The sequence below is a fragment of the Montipora foliosa genome, chromosome 11 (assembly GCF_036669935.1).
Source record: "Montipora foliosa isolate CH-2021 chromosome 11, ASM3666993v2, whole genome shotgun sequence".
Classification (NCBI taxonomy): Eukaryota; Metazoa; Cnidaria; class Anthozoa; order Scleractinia; family Acroporidae; genus Montipora; species Montipora foliosa.
The window spans coordinates 30,319,463-30,341,962 of NC_090879.1; the positions used below are offsets into that span (position 1 = coordinate 30,319,463).

The following is a 22,500-nucleotide window of genomic DNA, read 5'->3' on the forward strand; positions in this document are numbered from 1 at the left end:
TAAAGATTTTGCGTCATAATCATGAGGGCCTGGGTTCCGTTTCTCGAAAGTCCCAAACCTTTACGGGCCATTTTCGAGTGTCACAATTCCTCTCAAGAACGGACAGGATTTCAGTCGTCAAACTTCACAGTCAGTTTGCCTTTCGTTCCCTGAAAAACATGTTAAAAAATCGGCTTTCCTGAACAAGCGATTGGCAGGTTCACAAATGGCTTTTCGGGCCCGAAACGTTTTCGGGACTTTCGAGAAACGGGCCCCTGCTGGTTTGCGCGCGCTTTGTTTATCCCCTCTGTAAAAATAATGCAAAGTTAAGGCATAATTCTATGAGGATCTTTTTATAAACATTTTACTTTGGTGAAAAAATAAATAACTCGCATATATCTATGTTTCATTTTACTTAATTGGTTCACGTGCAAGAACTTTGAGATCCCTAGGCAAGGTCTTTAACCACTGGCTCAGATCGATGCATGCAAAAAGAGGACACAAAATGGATCTAAAAGAGTAGACACCCCTTCAGGTTTGAGTCCGCCATTTCAGAGATATACAGACGCAATGATTTCGTAGCTACTGGAGGGAAGATCATTCACCCAGATGCCGTTTGAAAATACTCCCTGATAATCAATGAAAGGAAAGGAAAGGAAAGGAAAGGAACTTTCTTTAAGTGTCTAGTCGTTCCAGCGCTGGATCACTAGTTGGAGACACTGTCAACTCAAATTAACAATTAAAGCAAATCAAGTCAAATGTCAAATTGGTTTTTGAGGAGAGGGGAAACCGGAGCACCCGAAGAAAAACCTCTTGGTGCAGAGTAGAGAACCAACAAACTCAACCCGCATATGACGCCGAGTCTGGGAATCGAACCCGGGCCACATTGATCGTTAATTTCTGGACCGCTCATTAAAAGTTCACACGCGACCAGCGCGCGCGTTCGCTTTTTTTTTTCAATTGAACCAATGAAGGTCAAGTAATGGGGAACATTTAGAAACGAGAAGTATTTTCATAGAGTTTATTTGAATAATAGCGCAACTGAATGTAGAGGAACGACGATCATTTTAATGTAACGCGTTAAGTGAGCAACCAAGTTACATTGCGTTCACCGAAACCGGGGCCCCCCAAATAATGAAAACCAATCAGAGGGCAGAGCTGAAACAATAGATTCGGACATTTTCAGATCCTGCGAATCGAATGTCGGGTACAAAACAAATATGAAATCGCATGTTGTTCGTTGACGTGACCGGTGATGCTGACGTGACTATGGGGTCGGTTACTGTAAATTATCTAGGTGGCCCCAGTTACAGTGAATGCACTATAACATGAATACATCTTTTTTTAATGAATTGTGTCTCGGGAGTTCATTTCATTTTGTGTAGTTTTACCAATCACTCGCCTGTACTCGCAATGAAAATTAACGTCAACCCACAAATTGCCTTCAAACAACACATATCAAGGCTTCGTGACAAAAATAAAATGTCTTTTGAGCATACACAATTTTAGTTACAAACAACGCAGATCATCTTTGAAAAAATATTACACTGAACAGTTAACAAAAAAAACCCAATTGCAATCCATTTCAATCTTTATTTTTTCCCAGTCGCTGAATTTGGCTAAATTTTGTGACACAGCCTCTTTAAAAAGTTTAAAATGGATTGTAATTGGCTGAAACATTCCACACCGGCACCACACCAATCCACTTTCTCGCGTATTCGTTTTCTTGAGCCCAGCGCTGGCTGGACGTATCGTTGCGTTTTGATCGGCTTATTGCCTGGGTTTTTGTTAAGGTAGTCAAATTACTTTTAAGCCACAACAGACTCACTTTATTAACGTAATATACCACCTGGCGACCACAGCATACAATTTTTTAAATGGCTTACGGTAAACAGCATAAATAAACGCAAAGCACAGCATGATCGAAAAGAAAAAAAAACTACTTTACGCCAACGGCTATAAGGTTATTAAAACGCGGCAAATGTTTTCGACTGATCAAGAAATAACTAATCTGTCTCTGAAGATAACTTTGTGACTGGGTTTTTCGTCTACTTTTTCTTCCTTCGTTTCGGTCACCGGCTGAGTTCGTTTAAATATTACGTTCCAAAATTGGCAAATAGGGATACGTCGTTTCCCTCGCGTCTGATATTCGTTTTAATTCAGAGTTGATTTACTTATAGGCACTGCCGGACCACTGTTTGAAAATTTGACATCTTCTTGGGCTACTTGGTGTCTCTTTCTCGAAGCTCCGAGGAGGAGCGATACTCGAGTCACGGGCGATCGCGAATCTCCTCTGTCCGAGGAGCACTCTGGGAAGCCTGATAGCTTTCTTACGTTACGTGTAAATGTGAATAATCTCATACAAACGAGAACGTGTGAGCTGTCAAGTGTCTTTGAGAAAGATGAGTTTAGGTGATCAATTCTTCTTAAAATACTCCGCTCTGTCTTTTTCGTCACCTTTTTAAAGCCTTCTCAGTCTTTTAAACTGTGGACAAGCCCAAACACCGAGCCAAGCAAAGAAAATATAGCTATAGTCAATGTTACTTGAACTTTGAACATGCGAAATCCATAACCACGTCTTCGGCTTTGTTGAAGGAAAATCTCTAAATCGTGACGGGAATAAAACGTCTGTTCAGCCAAAAAGTCCACTTTATCATTTAAGGCTTGTGCAAGTGTTGATTCATGCAAAGTCACGTAACTGGCAGATAAAAAAGGAAAAAAGAATTTGTACGCTACTACGAGAGTACCGCATATTTGGGCCATATATTGATAGGTGAAATGAAACTCGTGGGTTGCCTCCAACCATTCAAAAATGTTGGCGAGAATAACCACAACGTAGAAGATCATATGCACGAGGAACCACATTTTTATACCATTGATTCTCTCTCCTATCTGCTGGCGTACTTCTTCGTGCAGTGCTAAAGCGTTTCGTACATTTCCAGTGCAGCTCTCCAGACGCCTGTATCCTTTAGTCAGATCGTTTGTCATGACAAGACATAACGCGAAGAAAACGCAACAAGCCACAACAGCAGAGTACATACCCCAGTATATGGAAACTGCGAGGGTATAGAACACTGCATTGCATGCCAGCGGACGATGGCAATTTCCCAATACGTTGTCCTTGATGTTAACTAAGTCGAAAATGACTTGGTAATATGCATCACCAAACAAAACGCAAGACACAAGGAAAAGCCCAGTCACAAGGGCGATGTTGCATGCGCGGTGCTGAAGTCGGTTTAAATCTCTTAACCATTCGAGCGACTGATATCTCAAGTAATACAAAGCGAAAACATACGAACCAAACGCACTTATCCAAAGCGTCGAGAGTAGCATTTTTGACCCAATATGAATGCTTCCATGCGGATACGTGCTCATGAAATAAAAATGCGCTCCTAAACCAAACAGTAGCAAGAATAATGGCACAAATGTAAGCGGCCATATCGAGTATCTTTTCTTTGGCAGCCAAAGACCCAAAAACGCAACAGCACAGAACCAAGACAGTGGTTTGTGAGAATCAAAAAAATCCCTGACTAGGCCACAAAATCGCGTTGACCAGTTGTTGTTTGTATCACAACCAACAGTGTTACTGAGCAGTAGAGAGTCTTGTGATTCATCTGCCCATCGTGAAGGATTCTTCATCTCTGCATTTATCGACACACCGTGCTGTGGCAGCTGCGGCAGAGACTCTGTTTGCACCGTCGCCATCATTGTGATTAATCACGATGGCATGAACTTCCTATTTAATGTGTTTTTGGATTGTCACGCCATCCGTTCCGAGGCTTGGCTTCCAAGAAAACGCATTATAGTTGGGTAGGGAAATTATAAAAAAAGAAAAAAGAAAGAAAGAAAAACAATTTTACGCAAGAAAAGAAAGAGGAAAAAGGCTTCATTGTTTATCGTTATTCTCAAGCTTACTTGAGAACGATAAACAATGAAGCTGCAAAAATTAAAGGAGTGTTGGGAAAGAAACCTTGAAAGGGAGACGAAATCCTCGCATTTATGTGGACAATTTAAGCAATTGTCTCTTAAAGACACGTGAATGTTTTAGATATTTATAAGAGACAATTTCTTAAATTGCCCAGGTAAGTTCGAGGATAACTTTTTCCTTTCAACTATAACCAGGACCCCATGGGCTCCTGCTACAATCTACACTTTAAGTATATACATTTATTTCATTAAAAGAATCCTTGGGGTACAGATTTTGAAACAAATTCGGACTCCATAATACCTCCATCGTCCTTCTCCTTCCCCTCAATGCCAGTAAGGTTGAAAACGAGTAGACGGAAAAAATTTAGCCGTTTTTGGGATGCTGACAGCAACCGGAAGTGGATATTTCGCATGACAGGACATCAGTGTCTCCCAGATTTTTAAACTGATCGTAAGATATTAAGAGGGTCGTACAGGGGTATTTTCGTGATGCGTGATTAGCTGATTTTATTTTCCGTGAAACGTGAATTTAATAAATTATTCTTCGTGATCCGTGACCTGAACGTCTTGCGTGATTCTTGAAGAACTTGAATTATTAACCGATATTCGTGATTTTACTACTCTATTCTGCGTGATTTTTGAGATGCAAGTTCTCCGGAAGATTTCTTAGACTGAAAACATCAAATGTGACAAGACGTCACATAATATATCGTAAAGTAATCCATTGTGCAAATTCACGTGCTTTTCATGCCTATCACGGATCGGATGTCGACTCCTATCGTCTCCCCTGTCACGGGAAGTCAAAGGACCGTGATTCGCAACATCGAAACTTCCGAGACATGGCAGGGACAAGTACGTCTAGTACGATGAGGTCGATGAGGGTCGAGTGTATTATATTTTACGTGGACCCGAAGTCTGTGGGCTCGCTTAATTTGCTTGAGAAGGAACGAGTTCGCTTTCCGATTACAGACGAACATTCATCTTTGGCAGTGTTTACTAAAAAGTTCGCGGAATTTGCCGGAATAAAGGCAGAGGCTGAGAAACGTGGTCTCGGCTCCTGTGTTGAACTTAAAATTGTATCGTCTTGAAAAGGGAAAAGATGGCAGTAAGGCCTTTGCGATAAATACACAAGAGCAATGGGACAAGGAGAGACCACTCCACCAGGAGCCCATCACCCGGAACGTGCAACGTACCTTACTTGTGAAAACGCCGTTTCACAGACGCTGTATCGAAGTTGCACGCTCCGGGTGATGGGCTCCTGACTCCACTCGTAAAAGCTAAACTCTGAGATTTAAGGAGGCTCGAAATAGTTTCTCCGTTTTTCAATCAAAGAAGCATATTCTGTCCTTAGATACAGTTAGGGTAATCATATTAAGGCGAAATCTGGCCAGGGTATCAAGTACCCATCGTAGATTTCTCACATTATATTTTCCTCCAAAATAACGTTACAATGGCAACGATATTAGGCACTTCTTTGAGCCTTAAAATCAACTTATGTTGCCTTTTTTCAAGAAACGGGACGGTGAAATTTTCCCATTTAGTGTTACCAGGTAATGTTAGAAATACTCTCTAAAATATTTAAAATTCAACAAAATCTGTAGGTCAGTTTTTCAGAAAAATAAGTTTTTTTGAAATGTGACGCGAGCAGCTTACGAATTGCGTGTGTGGGTACGCGCGCGCGCTCAGCTGAAAACCCTTTCGAGCCTCCTTAAAGGCTAAAACACGTGGGTGGAAAGCGTGAGTCAGGCTTGTCAACCCCTATGATGTTTCAATGCGAAGCGGACGAATGGCCAGAGTCGTCCAACGAGAGTGATTTAGGTAGGTGATTTACGATATGCAGCCTTTACTTAGCCTTTCACGATTTTGCTTTTTCCAAACACTCTTTCTTGCCTAAGAGAAGGTTATTAATGAAATTTTGATATCCGTGATCCGTGATTCGTTGTTTTTTCTGTTCGTGAACCGTGCGAAAGACCCCCCCTGTACGACCCTCTATTAAGGGTGCGTTCATTTGGGATGATCCGAAATAAAGGATCACTGATTCAAGATCACTTCGAACATGGTACATCAAAGGAACCGAAAAATCCTTCCCCCGAGTGGATTCTGTTACTGCGTAAAACTGCGCCGCATCACGATCCCATATCCAACGACCACTGACCACATATCGTATAATCAAATCACGTTTATTCAAATGGTAATTGAATTCATCAGTTCCTTTGATGCACCGTGATCGACGGGATCTTGGATCAGTGATCAGTGATCCTTTTTCGAATTACAGCAAAAGAACGCACCCTAATTATCAAAAACAAATGTGGTTGCGTGAAGGCAAAGGAAACAGCTCACTTCCGGTTGCCGTCCGCGTCTCAAAACGTCGATTAGCATCTCATGAAATACAAACCAACCTTTTCTTTTCCGGGGTCTTTATTCTTCCCTTCCAGGAAAAGGGTTGGAAAACGACCCACGATGTAATTTATTCTCAGAATTGTTAATCCACGAAATATAGTTTTATATAGCCATGATGTACCTCCTTCTTGGGAGATAAGTTTTTTTTCTTCTCAACTCGCAACGGTTGTTTGCAGTGGCTCGCATAGCGTGGGGTCACTGCGAGCTTTTTACTGTTTTTGCAACTGATGTCTTCGCCGCACTCTTTCATGTGACGTCACGGCGGCCATTATGGTGTACAGAACAATGCAGTAAAATGTCTTTTGGGAATTTGACTCTATTATTATGCAAAACGTGTGGGGTCATTTTCTATTGTTTTGTGTACCAACATGGTCGTCTCATCACGTGGATGAGTTATTCCTTAAGAGCAATATGTAATCAAAAGGGGGCGGGGGAGGGGCGCGTTCTTGGCTACCCAAATATGGTATTGGAGTGGAGATCTGGGACCTATTTTTAAACAAACCTCTTACATCATTTGTACTCGAACGAACGCAGGCACCAAAAGAAAATGGCAAGTATTTTTGTTGTCTTTTCTCTTTCACGCGTTGAACTTTCATCAATTAATACGTTTCTTTTGATTTAAAAAAGACCACGTACACAGACAAAGGAGAAAAGGTAAGTTAACGGAATGACTTGGAGAACAAAAACGATGCGAAACTCTTGCAGTGACTATTATTAAAATCTCTTGCACCGTAAAATACAGCTTCTCTTAATACAAGCTTTCACTTCTTTATCACCAGCCATTAAAAACGAGTTTTAACGCTGATGAATTGAGTTCTTTTGGAGGAAATTCTTCCTTCCATAGTATGACAATGATCAAAACCCTATGAATTTTTATCGAATCAACTGCCAAGGCATGCGTAAAATATGTTAATGAATTTAATTTGGCACGAGGGAACGTTCCCTTTACGAGAAAGGCATCTTTTTTTAGGTCTCAAATTTGTCATCGGGACCCATTAAAAAAAATCTTTCCAATTTTTTTCACACTTTGACGGTGGTTGAGGTGGTGATGTTGGATCCTTTAAGTGAAACGTGGGATGAAAATTGAAAACCGGTGCCCAAAATTAGGCCTCACTTTTTGTGAGCTACTCTAGGATAGGGGGGGGGGGGGTGGTTTGAGGAATTTACACTAGTATAGGGAAGCAAATTCACCTGAACTAGCTCTGGTGTAGGCTAAGGGTTCCAGGGTCCCAGTGACACATGCCCACCCAGGAATCCCTAAAGTACCACCCCCAGGAGTCCAGGGGAGCACATAAAATGTCACCACCCATGGTGCCTTATGGAAACAAAAAGAAATAACAGAAAGCCACAACAAAGTTTGCAAAACAAACAAGTTTCAATTTTAGGCAGTATAATACTGGGCCTCTAGTCTCGAGTTTGGGGAGACCGGCATGGCTCCCTGCAATAATTATTGTCACATGACTTCTGTATACATGGTAATGTAGCCTTTGCATGAAAGCACGGTTTGTATGAAATCAAGGCTCATTTTGATCTTGGTTCTGATACCAATCTCCTTGCTCTTTTTTTTTTTTTATAAAAAAGTAGACTATGAAGTATTATTTGCATTAGGAAAGTAGTGGGAACTGCATCATAATGAGAACATAAACATCATTCTTGCTTCCATTCATTGACTTGGGGTCACTATTGGTACGTGTAATGTTATCCACAATGACTATTGATTAATGGCAGACTCTTAGCTTACTGTACCATCACCTGAAGATAAAGCTGTTTCTTAGATGGGAGCATTAGACCTTTTCTATTTATGATCCCAGGTTTAATATGAACAAGTACATAATTATGTGTACTTGTATTAATTTTTATTTCTAGCCAGAAATTGGTTCCTTCATTGCATTTCATCACATAACTTTCTGGGTGGGAAATGCCAAACAGGTGCGTTTATTATTTTTTGTCATTTTGGCAATTATGATTTTAAGGACTGACTGTCTCATCTTGCATGGGGACCTTGTGTCCTGTTTGTGGAAGTTCATGTTTTGCTTTCTTCTTGTAGCAAGACATGTAATTACAATTGAGTACTCCTTCTTATAAAATTGCAGTAGACTATATTTGATGCAAAGTACAGATAATATTTTATTTACTTCATGGTGAAGCTACATGTACATTTGTACACTGTAGCTTGGACGGAGGAGGGAGGGCTTACCCAAATAATGAGATATTTTACTTGATTCGTAAGATTCAGAGGAAGTCTTGTTATCAAAAGGAACATGTGTGTGTCTTGGATGGAGGAGAGAGAGAGCTTACCTATAAGTGCCAATTATTGTTTTTTTGTGCTAATGAGTGTTAAACCTGTAAAACTCTTTTAGGCAGCCTCTTATTATTGTAATAAAATGGGTTTTCGACCCTTTGGATACAAAGGACTTGAAACTGGTTCAAGAGAAGTTGTATCTCATGCTGTCAAACAAGACAAGGTACTGTAAAATAATATTTAAATTATAAAGGATGCTTCAATGCACATTTTTGTGGCTAGCCTGAAATATATATGCCAAGCTATCATGATGGTAAATTGTAGCTACAAAAATATGCATTGAAGTATTTCCTCATTTAATTAAAAATTATAATGCATGCATGTAACGAATGTAGTAATTGTTGTACCTGTACAATTGTATAACGCCAGATTGCCACCATCATTTGAATGTTAGCCCGGGACTTCAAACATGATAATTGATGATTTGGGTGTACAGAAAAGTCTCCAACGAGTCCCTTAGAGGCAGTAAGTGATGGAAAATTGCTTTTCCAGCGGCATGACTATTTTAAGGGTGGGGGGTAGGGGGTGAAGGGTACAATAGCTGATTAACCCAAATCTTTACAAAAATGCTAACCTTTGGCCTAAACACTATGCTAAATGTTTACTGTAGGCCTACATGTAAGGTTAGCATTTTTGTAAAGATTTGGGTTGTTTCAGCTATTGTCAAGCTGGCCGACACCAACTGAGTTTTTCACAAAATACTGTATAAAACACTTGGTATAACTGTTTTGTAATAGATAGTTTGTAAGGTTGACTTCGGTATGAACTGCCACTTTCTTATTTGAAAGAATCGCAGACATTTTTACTATGCTCCGATTGCCTTGTTATCGATAGGTAGTCTAGCACATTAATTTATGTGATGGTTTGTATTCAATATTCTGATATGGCTTGTGTTTGTAGCTGATATAATGTGCGCTCTGATTGGCTAATTGTGACTGAATTGTAGGGCATTATTCTCCCGTAATGCCCACGGGCCGATTACGGGCTTGCAAAAACAAAGCAAAAGGTAATTAAAAAGCCATATAATAAACTACTTACTAACCGACCTAGCTCGAGCCGTACTGGGGAATACTGGCCCTCGGTCGGCCAGGACCTCTGGCCAATATTCCCCAGTGCGGCCCTCGCGCTCGGTTAGTACGAAGTTAGTATTATTACCATATCTCAAACGTGGCAAAGGGCAAATAAAGGTCTGATAATTTTTATGGCTTCACACTTGGATTCATGGGCTTAAGTCTGCTTGGCAAACACCAAGGTATACATCTGGTCCAATATAAATTGTGGCATTAAGATGATATTATCAAGGGACTGCTAGCAGCTAGTTCCTCTTTAGTCTGAGTAAGTCGACCCGCCGTTCTTTGCATTGCAATTGAGTAAAATGGCTGAGGGAGGCCTCTTCTAAATTAGTCTCCCTTGGCCATTTTACACATTCAGTTTTATGACAAAGTATGGCTGGTCGAATGACCCAGGGCCTGTCCTCTGTCTTCAGGTCCCAGAGGCATGTGAAAGAACATTTTCCACTTCTTTCATTTCTCGGCCAGGCAAAGTGAAAAATGCAACTTAATTTGTTAAATATTAATTGTCCCATCATGATACATGTACCTACAGCAAAAACATTTTATGAATGGGGAGAAGTGGTCCTCTTATCTGGACAATTTGAGCAATAACATTGTCTCTTTATAGACACCTGAAAAATTCGCATCTTCAACGGGATTTGAACCCATGACCTCTGTGATGCTGGTGCAAAGCTCTACCAAATGAGCTATGAAGCCACACAGTAGGGAGCAGGTCAATTTGTCGCGCTCATTTGTTCCCATGAAAGGACGTGATGAAAGAAATGTATAAAATCATACTCGTCTCAATGAAATTAAGACAATAAATATTTTTATTATTCCAGATAATATTTGTCTTCCAGTCTCCACTCAATCCACTAGGAGAGATCTCAGAGAGTAAGGACTGTTAAAAATAGCATACTATAAAAGATAATTTCTTACCAAGGAACTCATACTTCCTGTTGCAGCATTTTGAACCAAGTTTCTTTCAATTGACTCTGGCAAGATAATTACTTTCAGTTACTGAAATTTTCATAATTTTACAGATCTTACCTGCAAGCACTGAGTGCCAAACTGCATTTTGCCGTCTATCGATCAAATTTCCAAACATAGATGGGAAGATCGACTCCGCCTCTCGAAAGTGAATTGGAGTTTTTGTTTTGTTCACTGCACGACTTCCATTATGATACGATCTTTCTAGAGGTTCTTCGATAAAAATGTTTGCACAGATTCCATCACTTTCCATCGGCGTCAAGTTTCAATGTACCAAATGAATGTGCCATGCTTATTGGTAGGCTACGTCACGCATCATTTGATTTCAGCATCCATGGTTTCAGGTCATTTCTTGGCTTAGCATTTGGAAGATTGATTGATTGAAATCAAAATGCAGTTTGGCCATTGGCGCTTGGAGATGAGATCCTGCAGAATTTTGAAAATCGCAAAAAAAGGAAAAAAAGAAAAAATAGGAAACAAATGACTGAAGTCAAGAACTGTTTAGTCTACTACATGTAGATGTGCTTTGCCTATCAAAATGGTGGAAATGCAGCATGGACAGATGTCTTGAAATTAATTTCAGTAGTGTTGATTCAACGGTCACTGAAGCAACCCTAATTCACCTCAGTTATTTAAAGACCCAGAGTGTACTCGGTCCTGCTGCAGTTTGAACCCATGACCCACGCATTGTAATCTGATGCTCAACCATATAAAGTAAGCCAACTGGACAAGTTCACTTTTTTGGCAGAGGGTCAGGGCACAAGCTGTTTCAGTTTGCTCCAGTGAGGGGTTGTTCAAATCTTATGACATTCCTCATTTTCATGTTATCTCAACATTGTCTGTTTCTGTATGGAAGTGAAATTCAATTTATCTTTGCATTGGTAGGCTAATTATGATCATGATAGTTATATGACTTTGTACATAATTATGCAATGACAATGAATGATTTCATCATGTACAGTTGTATTGTGTTGTTCATTCTATAACCAGTTATGGGAAAGCACCTCATGACACATGGCGATGGTGTGAAAGATGTCGCTTTTGAAGTAGAAGATTGCATTGGTCTTTACAAAGTATGGAATTTTGAAACAAGGCTCCTTGCTTTTAATTAAGACCTACAGCTTTTAATATAATATGTAATTATGATGCAGTTCTTTCAATCTGACCTAGCTAACTAGTGCCAGCCAATTAGAACATTTAAGCCACTGCTGCAACTATGAAATTTGAGTTGGACAGTGAGAGGTATTTTAGATATACAGAAGACACATAAGGTTTGAAATTCCAGTACTGTTGAACGAAGTCAGTTACATGACAGACCCTTATTGCAGGTCTTGCAAGTCTTTAGATCAGTTCCTTTCATTGCTCTTCATGAAGATCTTTAAGGATCTTAATTAGTAAGGATCCTCAAAATTCCTTGTAAGGATCTTTATCAAGATCCTAAAAGATCCTCACGAATCATTTGAGGATCTTTCAAGGATCCTAAAAAGATCTCTCGACTCAGTTCTTAAAAAGATCTTTATCAAGATCCTTGACGATCCTCAAGGATGTCATGAAGATCTTTGAAAGATCTTTTTGATTAGATCATTAGATTGCAAACTTTAAGATCTTTCCAAAGATCCTTGAAAGGTCCTTAAAGATTATACGAGGATTCATCAAGGATCTTCAAGGGTCTTGATAAAGGTCTTTTCAAGATCAGTTCAAAGATCCTTTTAGGATCCTTGAAAGATCTGTGATCAAAGAATTCTTGAGGATCTGCAAAGATCCTTACCAAGATCTTGAAATATATTCTCACCAGGATCTTTGCAAGATCCTCGCAGGATCCTCACTGACTCTTTGAGGATCTTTACAATTCCTAACTAAACTGCAATTAAGAACTTTCAAAGATCTTCCAAGGATCCTTAAAAGATCCTCATCTTCAAAGATCTTTTGCAGGTCCTTGACAATCTTTAAGGATCCTTGAAGATCCTCAAAGATCCTCTGAGCACGTCTCTTCATTCGTTCATGATAATGTACCGACCTAGTTGCAATGGTGTGCTTCAAAAAGAATTTATTGAATTGGGTAATGTAAAAGAAAGTTTCCATTTTTAGGCAGCTCTCAAGCGTGGCGCAGTGTCTGTCCAAGGGCCGTGGGATGACACAGATGAGGGAGGAACTGTCACTTTTGCAACAGTCCAAACGGTTGGTGGATCATCTTCCATCACGAATTGGAGAAACATCTTTCCTTGCTAAAACTGCTTAGAACCTACTCATTGATTATTTATGATGTTTTCTAATGCTAAGGGTCCTTGGAACAACCATGAAACATTCAAAAATCTATGGCATGAAAGTTGAGAATCCTCAAGGATCTTGGCCAAGATATTGAACTAATGATCTTTTCAGATCTTATTTTGTTGTATATTACAGACTGCATTCAAAATATAATTCATGCCACATTATTGCAGATGCTGTGAACCTATGTTTCCATTGAGAGCTGTGAACAGCACAGTGTAAACATTGCAGTCCTCATAAATTTGTAAGGGAACAGAGTGCCTTTTTAAGCTGCACAAAGAAAGAGTCAAGTTGCTCTCTGAAATAGTAGATGAGGTCACATGCATGTGCCCTCCTATACACTGTATGTTTAATTAAGTGCTTTTTGCATTAAATTTTGATGAAACCCAGTTTGTTGGAAATTTGTACAATTGTAAAGTACACCAAGAACTGTGAATTTCAGAATTTCTCATAATGTTTTAGTTCCAAGGCTTAAAGCAACACTTTCTTTTTAGTATGGTGATACAACACACACTTTTGTTGAGAGAAAAGGTTACGATGGACTGTTTTTACCTGGATACAAACCTCCAGTGACAACGGATTGTTATCTTGCTAAACTGTAAGTACCTTTTTGACAAGAATTACGATTATTATGCCAATTAAGTTAGCATTATAGATTAAGGAACTTTTTGAAGATCAACTATTTTGAGTGCTTGAGAAAACCCCTGTCCAGTCGTCCCGGACAAATAGATTACATGCACGGGCAAATGACTTTGCCAGACCACTTGCCCAACAGGCAGTTATAAAGCACCCATTTTATCAAGTAGTACAAAAGATGTCTGAATAAAAAGAAAAACAATATTTAAAGTTATTTATAATTTGTTAATGAACCCAGGCAAGTGAAGGAACCCTTCGGACAAGTGGATGATGAAGTTTGCTAGAATTTGAACTATTTGCTACATGTAGGTCTGCAGCCTTCCTTTAAAGTGCTACTGTGATCAAAAAATCACTTCCTTTTTTTGCTTAACACTTGACTGGCAAAATTTTGAGCTTTGATTTTTACCCAAAGGCTGTTCACTCTGAGTTAGGGTTTAGTTTTGGATTTCACGGTCAGCCATTACTCACGTTCAAAACTGACTGATTGGATCTAGGGAAAAGGGATGTCATTGACTCACTAGCTTAAAATTTCAGCGTGTAAACGCAGCTTATAATAATATATATGCAAAACATGTGTTTAAAAGTCTGAAAGCCCGAAAATCCCATGCTGCATAATTATTAATTCAGCCTTGTACACATGCGTTGCATACTTAAACTATCGAGTCTTTGCCGGACGTCATTTTCTCCTCGACTCAGCTCTCTCAAGTTCCCCATTGACGAGTAAAATCGTCTGGCGTTAGACAGAGTAAAATCTATAAGTCTCATTGGCCCTTACAGGAGTGAAAGGGATAATTATTAATTAAATAGGAAAATTCCCACTATCTTTTTGAAATCGAGGCTTATTAACGTAGTTCACTTACTGTTTAGGTAACGTAGTTTTGAAATCCAAAGAAAAATGAAAATTGATTTTTTGGTCATAGTAGCACTTTAAAATATCCTCTTTTGTGTTAATGTCATCACTGTGTAACTCAGTCCTCCAGGAAATCTCCGCTTCATTGATCATGTGGTTGGAAATCAACCCGAAAGTGAAATGGTGACCATTGCTGAATGGTGAGTGCAGCTGTACGTCTGTACATGTACTTCATTTCCAGCTTAAAACCTTAATTTCAACCGTTCCCATTAAGTTGGTCTTCCATTTCCTCCCACCAAATTTTGGCGCATGTAAACAGTGATGTGGGTGATGAGTGTCCATAGGTGCCTAATAATAAGTTGCTTTGCCCTGTGTAATTTCCATTATGTACAGTATGTTGTGGTTGGAATTTTTCAAACCAGTTCAATTTTGATTTTTCTTTGTCTAATATTCATGTAATCTGAAGCAAAGGAAAATCAAAATTGAACGAGTTGTGTATTATTTTAAGTGTGACCTGTGTTACATATTCTATTGCATTTTAGTGTTCGTGAAAATTGTCCGACCACTCCCGCACCCAGAGGTAGTCCTGCCTCCCGACTTCCACCGGGATAGTCTGTACGGGCGGATGGACGTATGGAAGTACATGACGCCATCGCCATGACCAAAATTTCTCGTTTGGATAGATTTCCCAAAAAATCTTACCCATGGTGCTCCGCTACAAATGATGGATTGAGTTTGTTATCCTGAGTTACCTGGTTTTGAATTACTGTTTTTGTTTTTGTTTTCTTTCTCTTTTGAGGTATGAGAGAAATTTGCAGTTTCACAGGTTTTGGTCCGTAGATGACAAACAGGTATGAGATATATTTAACTGATTAATAATTTAATAAAGGAAATAGAAAACTAGTGGTTTATTATTTGACAATAATTGTGTATGTGATACATTCGTCTTATTTAATCAGTTACATAAGCTTGTTGTTAATTTTGTTCGTTTAGATGCTTCGTAATAAAAAACAGTGGTCCGATATGAACACTGAATAAGAAGCGTTGAATAAGTAGTTGACCGATGTTTGTGCCAGAGTTGTATCACTTTTAGGTACACTCTTGGCTTCATATTGTGCGTCCTTGTCAGTCATACTGTAAACTTAACATAAAAGTTAATTGTAAGGTAATAGAGATCAACCTTCGTAGTACGACAAAATGGCAAGTGTTTCTCTGAAATTTGGTCTTTAGTTGAACTCGAGGATACTTCTTTGATTTCTGGACATTTCTTGCTTTTAGCTATTTTTAGAGGAATCAATAAAGAAATCTAAATGAAATAATGTAATTTTTGTGTTCTTTCAAATGGTTTTCCATTTGATTAGATTTGTGAAAACCGAATCCTATGAGATGAGAGCGTTTCTCGGCTTTGGCATTTGAAAGATATGTAAAATGATGTTTTTACATATTCAGGATGATAAAAAGTTATTCGTGGTGCTAAGGGAAATTTCACCTACAGTGTATGATGCGCTTGTTCGCGTGCGCTATCCTCGAGCTGCAGAAGATCTATGCAGTTTTAGAAGTGATAGTGAATTAATTTTAAAGGAACTTAGTGTGCTTTCCACTCAGCCACAATTTCTGGAAATTTCGGTATTAAGTCAAATGGAACAGGCCATGCCCGTTTTCTCCAACTGGATTATTTGGGACAAACTTTGAAGGTGATGAACTTTGACTGCTTCGATCAATCGGGCCGAAAGATAAGTAATTATAATAGTAAAAACTTATTATTATACTTGATCGGTCAGCTTACCTCGGGATAATTTACGTCCAATAAGTCAATAATATTGTTGCAAACATGCGACAAACAAGTTATGCGATCTTTGTATGGGAGAAAACCTTAAGGTGAAGCGTATTAAGTCAGATAATAGGCCGAACGCTTGAAAACCTCGGTAATCGCATATTTTTCTCTTACATGTGAGCAATTCTAACTAGTGTGGTGTGGAGGGGGGGGGGGGGGTGGTTGAGGGATGTCGGGGGTGGGGAGAGGAGAGGGTGCTTTTTGTGGCGTCAATGTCAATCACCGGTACACTCGTATTGCTTTTCTCTTCTATTGCTCATGTTTATATCTGTTTTTGTAGATACACACAGAGTATAGTGCACTGCGGTCAATCGTTGTCACAAACTGGGAAGAAACAATTAAAATGCCAATTAATGAACCCGCTCCAGGCAAGCGGAAGAGTCAGATTCAGGTTTGTTTGTTTGTTGAAGCAGGTTTTAGTATAAACTGGTAGCTATACAGTTGAGGTGTTTACACCTTCAATCAAAGGCCAGACCACAACATTGGGATCTACATCTCCTGGTCTTCTCAAGCTTTCGCTGTAACTTCACTAACGTCACAGTGTGAACGTCATTTGTCCAATATTTCCTGTTGAATTGCTGGAAAACAGAGGTGAACGTTCGGACCAACTCCATCTGTTGGTTTGCAAGAATACTGCGAGCACGTTTTGCCATTTGAGCTGATAAAAAACAAAGAAACATATTGACAGCAAGGTCCGTCATTCCCTGGCCATACCCTTTTTGCATTGGTGTTGATTCCGTAGAAAACGGACCCTGGAATTGAGTTTACTAATCTCGTTCTTCTCGAAAAATGTTTTACTCTGACTTTTGGTAGTGCTGTGCAATGTACAGTATTTTTTGGTTTTGGATTTGGAGGCATTTTCGGCAAAAGTCGGGGAAAATTGGCAACATCTCATGAGAATTCTTTTGTAAACTGAGCATTCTTATTTGCAATCAATGAAACAGGATTGTTAGGGCGCACTTTAAACTTTCTTTGAACTTGATTGTTATAGTTTGTAAGTGAAATGGGCAACTCATGCATGTCATTGATTTTCAGGAGTATGTTGATTACTATGGTTCAGCTGGAGTGCAGCACATTGCCCTCAACACCTCTGACATCATTGCAGCTGTAAGTTGGTCAAGAAAAAAAAGTTATATCAATATCGTTGTAACGGCATTTTGTTCAATGTCGGTGATAAAAAATCCAAGTTCCTTTGATTTAACCCTTTCGCTCCTAAACCGGCCATCATTGAGTAGTAAAATCATCTGGCATTAGACCGAGTAAATTATATGTGTCCCTTCTGGGGAACAAAGGGTTGATGAACACCAAGAAAGCACTGCTGTCGACGCTCTCTTTTCCAAGAACTATGTTACCTGTTACACTCAATAGACCTTTTCCAACTCTGATCACATGGCACAAAAACCGCCATACTGGAACGCAAATTGCCCACTGGTACATCTAAAACAAAGAAAATGTAAATTAGCTTTTTTTTATTTTAGATGTCCCAGAGCGCAATTTGCGTTCTAGTATGGAGCTTTTTGTACCAATTGATCACTAACCTGCAAAGGGCCCATTTTTTTTTTTTTCTTTTTGTCGTGCATAGCTGAGGACGGGAAGAATGGAAGTGCTTTAAACATGAAGAAAAAAAAAAAAAAAAAAAAAAAAACCCAGTTTGTTCGAGCGGTGACTGAGTGTTAGAGAAAGACAAACATACCCGTGACCAAGGTTGGGAGGCCACGCTTATGTAGTGTCTGCGCGCTAAGTCACCCGGAAGAAGGGATCCTCGGGCCATAAATCAAAGGGGAAGAACTCGGTCCGTAACTTACAGTACGGTCCGCGAAAACGAGATTAGGAAGAGGCATCTAAGTATATGTAATCGCATGGGTCTGAGGGCAATTAAGGATTAATTTCACTTGAATATTCAAAGTTTTCACAAAATTGGCAATTTGGAAAACTCCGAAAATACAAGTGAAATTAATCCTTAATTCCATGAGGGCACATAGCGATTACATTCACTTAGATAAAGGGCAAAATTATTTAGAGAAGCCCGTTCACTAATGCCACGAAAAATGACAATCAACTTAACATGCTTTCATTCGATTAAAGTTCAATTCAATAAGTCGTTGCTGTCAAGAGCAGTAGCGCTTAAAGTGTATTAATATTTATATATGAAAAAAGTCAGAATCTGGAAGAAGATTCTCTTGTAATTTCGCTTTCTCTGGATAAGCAACTGTTAACCAATCAGGATCACGTAATCATGCCCTCTTGATTACCAAAATTGCCCTGGTGATTAAGAAAAAATGCCCTCCGTCTCAGCCATTGAGCATTCAGTAATTTTGCCCCGCTTGTGATAAAGGAAAGTAATCATCTCGGTAAATGAGGCAACTTCACTAGTTGTGAAAGAAGCCTGAAAAAACCCAGTTTTGAACCATTCTCGTCCGAAGAGTTCGCTTTTCTTTTGGTCAGCGCCAAGAACACGGACTCTGGCCACAGCCATAACTACGCGCAGTCGCGGTAATAGTACAGTGTTTCGAATTTCTGAGAATGCGCAGAAGAGCCGTAAGTCTGTGATTCTTGGACTTCCTGCTTTGGCTGTGGCCAGAGTCCGTGTTCTTGGCGCTGACCAAAAGAAAAGCGCTGGCATCGGAGCTGGGAACTGGTCGTATTGTAACCTGTAGTAGGTGAAGGTGTGGTGGGGAATATCTGAAAGGTTTCGTAGATTTGAGTTGTGGTTAATATGTCATTCAATTTAAACTTAGGTGTCAAACTTAAAGGAAAGAGGAATGGAATTTTTGACTATTCCTGACACTTATTATGAAAACCTTCGTGCTCGACTGAAGGATGCTCCAATCACAGTGACAGAAGATCTGGATGTGGTAAGTTCACTGCTACCTCATAAGACAAAACTGACACCGTTTCGTTGAAAATTTATCTTCAAGTCGATTGCTTAAAAAAACTCAGAAAAACTTAAAATCCCTTGAAGCGTAAACCTGTAGAATTGGACTACTTGTTTTTCCTTTGAGAACCTAACATAGAAAAAATAGCGTTCAAAGGAAAGAATCCTTTTTGTGGATTCAAAACTGCATTTAAGGAACATTAAATGATCATATTACTTTCATTCTCAGAGCATGAATATTGACGAAATAAGAACACTAAAACTGACACCTCGAACCTATGACGAGACTTCCTTACTTAAGTTGGATCATGGGCTCATTGCCTGCACCGGTTTATCACAACGGGTGAATACCACCGGTAACCAGGCCCGCTTATCTGTTGTTCGCTATACTGGTCAGTAGGTTGGCGAGCTCCTGGCTGTATCGTGTCAAGTATGTTGATGATACTACTGTTTTTGAGATCATCCCTAGGTGCTCGCCAAGCTACACTTATTTATCATGTGTAGCGAGCCACATTCCTCGCTTCCAGGCCGAACGTGGGATGCACCTCGATCCTAAGAAGTGCCGGGAAATGGTAATCAATTTTCTGCAGTACCAGCCTGCCCCACTTAACGCACTGCAGCTAATGGGCTCGGTCATCAAATGTGTCAGTAGTTATAAGATCCTCGGTTTTCATCTGACTTGGACTGTGCACATTATGTTTTCAAGAAAGCCAATAAGCCCCTAGTGTACGCTCTCAGGTTACTTAGAAAATCAGGAGTGCCTGTTAAAGACCTCATAGCAATATATTTTGCGCTTATAAGATCAGTTTTGGAATATGCGTCCCCTGTTGTGGCTTCCCTGTCCGATTATTTGGATGGTGTAATAGAAGGGGTGCAAAATAGAGCACTCCGTATCCTACTACCTGACCCAAGCTACCGTAAGGCCTTGATAGCGTCAGGCCTTGGCACTCTCTCCTCGCGTCGGAGAGATGCTTGGAATAAATTCGTATAGCTTGCCTACGAAAAGGAACCGTCGCGGTCCCGTCGCTCACGTCAGGTAGTACGAATTTAGTTTTGAAACAAGCCAAGACCAAGAGATTACGAGACTTTGTGTCGGTTAAATACGCTGAAGACTAGGGCTACATTGACTATTGGAACCATATTCCCGTGTGATCAATATATTTATGTATATGTATTTTGTATTTATGCAGCTACAATGTATAATTCAGTGTTATGCACTGCAAGATATTCAAATAAAAAAACATCATCATCATCATCAAGTCTAATCTTTTGGCACTTTCCATTCGACAAAAATTCTCAGTTTTAACTTCAGAAAATTTTGCGCTTGACCAATCGTAGTGACGTCGTATTTTCGCCCAAATCTAATAAGACTGTCTTCCTCGCAGCTTCAGAAGTTGAAGATTTTGGTGGATTTTGATGATAAGGGGTACCTGCTGCAGATATTCACAAAACCCATGCAAGATAGACCAACTTTGTTCTTGGAAGTGATTCAGAGACACAACCACCAGGTAAGCTTCACATAGCATTCTTTTTTTCCTTCAGCCTTTTTTTTCAAAAGGATTCTGCCCTATGTATATCAGTTATTATTAAAAACTGGATCATTGGATAATGCAATTCGAGAGTTTTGATTGGCTAAGCCATCATGGGTTATGAGCCATTATACCATGATCTACAAACACGGCAAGCATATGAGTGATTTTTTGGGCCTTTTTATTTTCATTGTAGTCTAGTTTTCTACATTTTGGGGGCGTAAAAACAATTATTCCACTCGCGCTTGTTGGATATGAGATGATTATAGCCAACTCGGCGCTACGCGCCTCGTTAGCTATCTATCATCTCATATCCAACGCGCGCTCATGGAATAATAGGCCATTTCCGAGTTCTTGCCTGCCTCATCTTCAAAGCGAGTCAAAGTGCGAAGTTTTTGTTATGAAAATTAGTTTTCATTCATATGTAAAGTAGAACTAATTACCATCACAAAGACTTCGCACGTAGACTCGCTTTGAAGAGGAGGCAGACTTGAACTCGGAAATGGCCTATTGTTACTTAGTATATAAAACAGTGGATAGCGTTGAAGGCGCGCTCTGATTGGCTACTCGTAATGTCCCCGAGTAACGCGCGCGGGATTTTTGCGCCCGAAAATTTTGTAATCATTGCAAATGACTTCAAATAATCTTTTCTTGCTATATTATCTCACTGTTTAAACAGTGTATAGTATAGAGCGACTTTGGTATGACCTTGAAAAAGTGTTCGCAATTTGTTTCACAGACCAATGTTTGGCAAGATTAAAACAAAGCTTCTCCTTACTCCCGCCAAGGAAACTCCTAATATGGGCAGTAAACAGTTCGATTGCCCAATCACAGTACTGCATTTCAAATGAAGTCAAAGCGAAATGCCGATCGCTTTCCAGAAAGTTCTATGGAGAGATGACGTTGTTTGCATCCGCGTTCGCTAAGCCAATGAAAATTCAGGCTCGTTTGTTTTTGCTCGATAAGCGAATTGAATGTTTTGCATTTTTGTTTACATTCTGTTTTGACGTTTATTTTTCAAGGTCATATGAAAGTCGCTCTATGCTAAAACAACTATTCACCTGAGTGGAGGTGGCTATGGTGGATATTTACAAAGCCGCCGAGCGGCGAGGTAAATATCCATCACTACCAACGTGTTTATACGAAAAGTAGTGCTCACTTCCATTACAAAATCGGGCACAAAAAAAAATTAGTAGAACGTAACAATTTAGCTCGATTGGAAAAAAGGGCCGCTCTGAAGGAGTTGTTACAGAGCTAAGTGCTGTGTAAGCACTGCCATTCAAATGGACCGATAAAGGCTGAGCGATTTAGCCGAAATATTTCTTTTCCAGTCGAGCTACATTGTTACTTTATAGTCATATTTTTTGAACGTGAATGGATGTGGAATGGACATTTTTGCTTCTATTACCTCGTTTTGAAACAGAGGTCCCTATGAGAGATTTGGCTCCCGAAAAGAAATCAACGCTCAGCACATCTAATCGTGTTAGAGACCACAAATTAGAGTACCCACGCGGCCTCGAGAAGGAGTTTTCCTTTTTGAGCACGCCGATCACTTTAAAACAAGCTCAACCTCCAAACTCAATGGGCACCCTTTGCACAGTACTGGAAAAATCGATCTTAATCAGAACTTTGCTTTCTCTCTTTTATTCCTAAACATTTGTCTTTATTCGCAGAATTATGAATGGTATTCACAAGTAAAAGGCATTAAAAAGACGTTTTCACTGATCCTTACGAATTTTGAGCTCGCTTTAAGATCGACTTTTGATTCGATTTAACTGAGGAACAGATATCATAAAGGCTTATAAGTTGTTTGATTGAGGATTGATAACTTTCAATTTTCTCCGCTGTACAGGGTTTT

At 39.6% G+C, this 22,500-nt stretch overlaps 2 protein-coding genes across 2 annotated transcripts in view; one reads left to right on the top strand and one right to left on the bottom strand.

Moving 5' to 3' along the window:
- Window positions 1-994: 994 nt before the first annotated feature.
- On the bottom strand, window positions 995-4,325 carry LOC137975082 (uncharacterized). The gene is made up of 2 exons (XM_068822132.1): window positions 4,208-4,325; window positions 995-3,763 (listed from the first exon to the last, which is right to left on the bottom strand). The coding sequence occupies exon 2, from the start codon at window positions 3,685-3,687 to the stop codon at window positions 2,452-2,454; it is 1,236 nt and encodes a 411-aa protein (XP_068678233.1). The 5' UTR covers window positions 3,688-3,763; window positions 4,208-4,325; the 3' UTR covers window positions 995-2,451.
- A 2,478-nt stretch (window positions 4,326-6,803) lies between these two features.
- Window positions 6,804-22,500, top strand: part of LOC137975622 (4-hydroxyphenylpyruvate dioxygenase-like) — an 18,046-nt gene continuing 2,349 nt past the window's right edge. The window contains exons 1-15 of the mRNA XM_068822754.1: window positions 6,804-6,856; window positions 6,934-6,960; window positions 8,173-8,235; window positions 8,667-8,771; window positions 10,503-10,554; window positions 11,641-11,723; window positions 12,739-12,828; window positions 13,413-13,516; window positions 14,527-14,604; window positions 15,204-15,255; window positions 16,519-16,629; window positions 17,274-17,345; window positions 18,977-19,093; window positions 20,499-20,621; window positions 22,495-22,500. The exon at window positions 22,495-22,500 is cut by the window's right edge and continues 2,349 nt beyond it. Of these exons, the coding sequence (XP_068678855.1) occupies window positions 6,854-6,856; window positions 6,934-6,960; window positions 8,173-8,235; window positions 8,667-8,771; window positions 10,503-10,554; window positions 11,641-11,723; window positions 12,739-12,828; window positions 13,413-13,516; window positions 14,527-14,604; window positions 15,204-15,255; window positions 16,519-16,629; window positions 17,274-17,345; window positions 18,977-19,093; window positions 20,499-20,621; window positions 22,495-22,500 (1,086 nt within the window). The 5' untranslated portion in view covers window positions 6,804-6,853. The remainder of the gene's footprint in view (window positions 6,857-6,933; window positions 6,961-8,172; window positions 8,236-8,666; window positions 8,772-10,502; window positions 10,555-11,640; window positions 11,724-12,738; window positions 12,829-13,412; window positions 13,517-14,526; window positions 14,605-15,203; window positions 15,256-16,518; window positions 16,630-17,273; window positions 17,346-18,976; window positions 19,094-20,498; window positions 20,622-22,494) is intronic.

Coding starts and splice junctions, on each gene's coding strand:
- LOC137975082 (XM_068822132.1), bottom strand. CDS start 3,687: ATGATGGCGACGGTGCAAACAGAGTCTCTGCCGCAGCTGCCACAGCAC.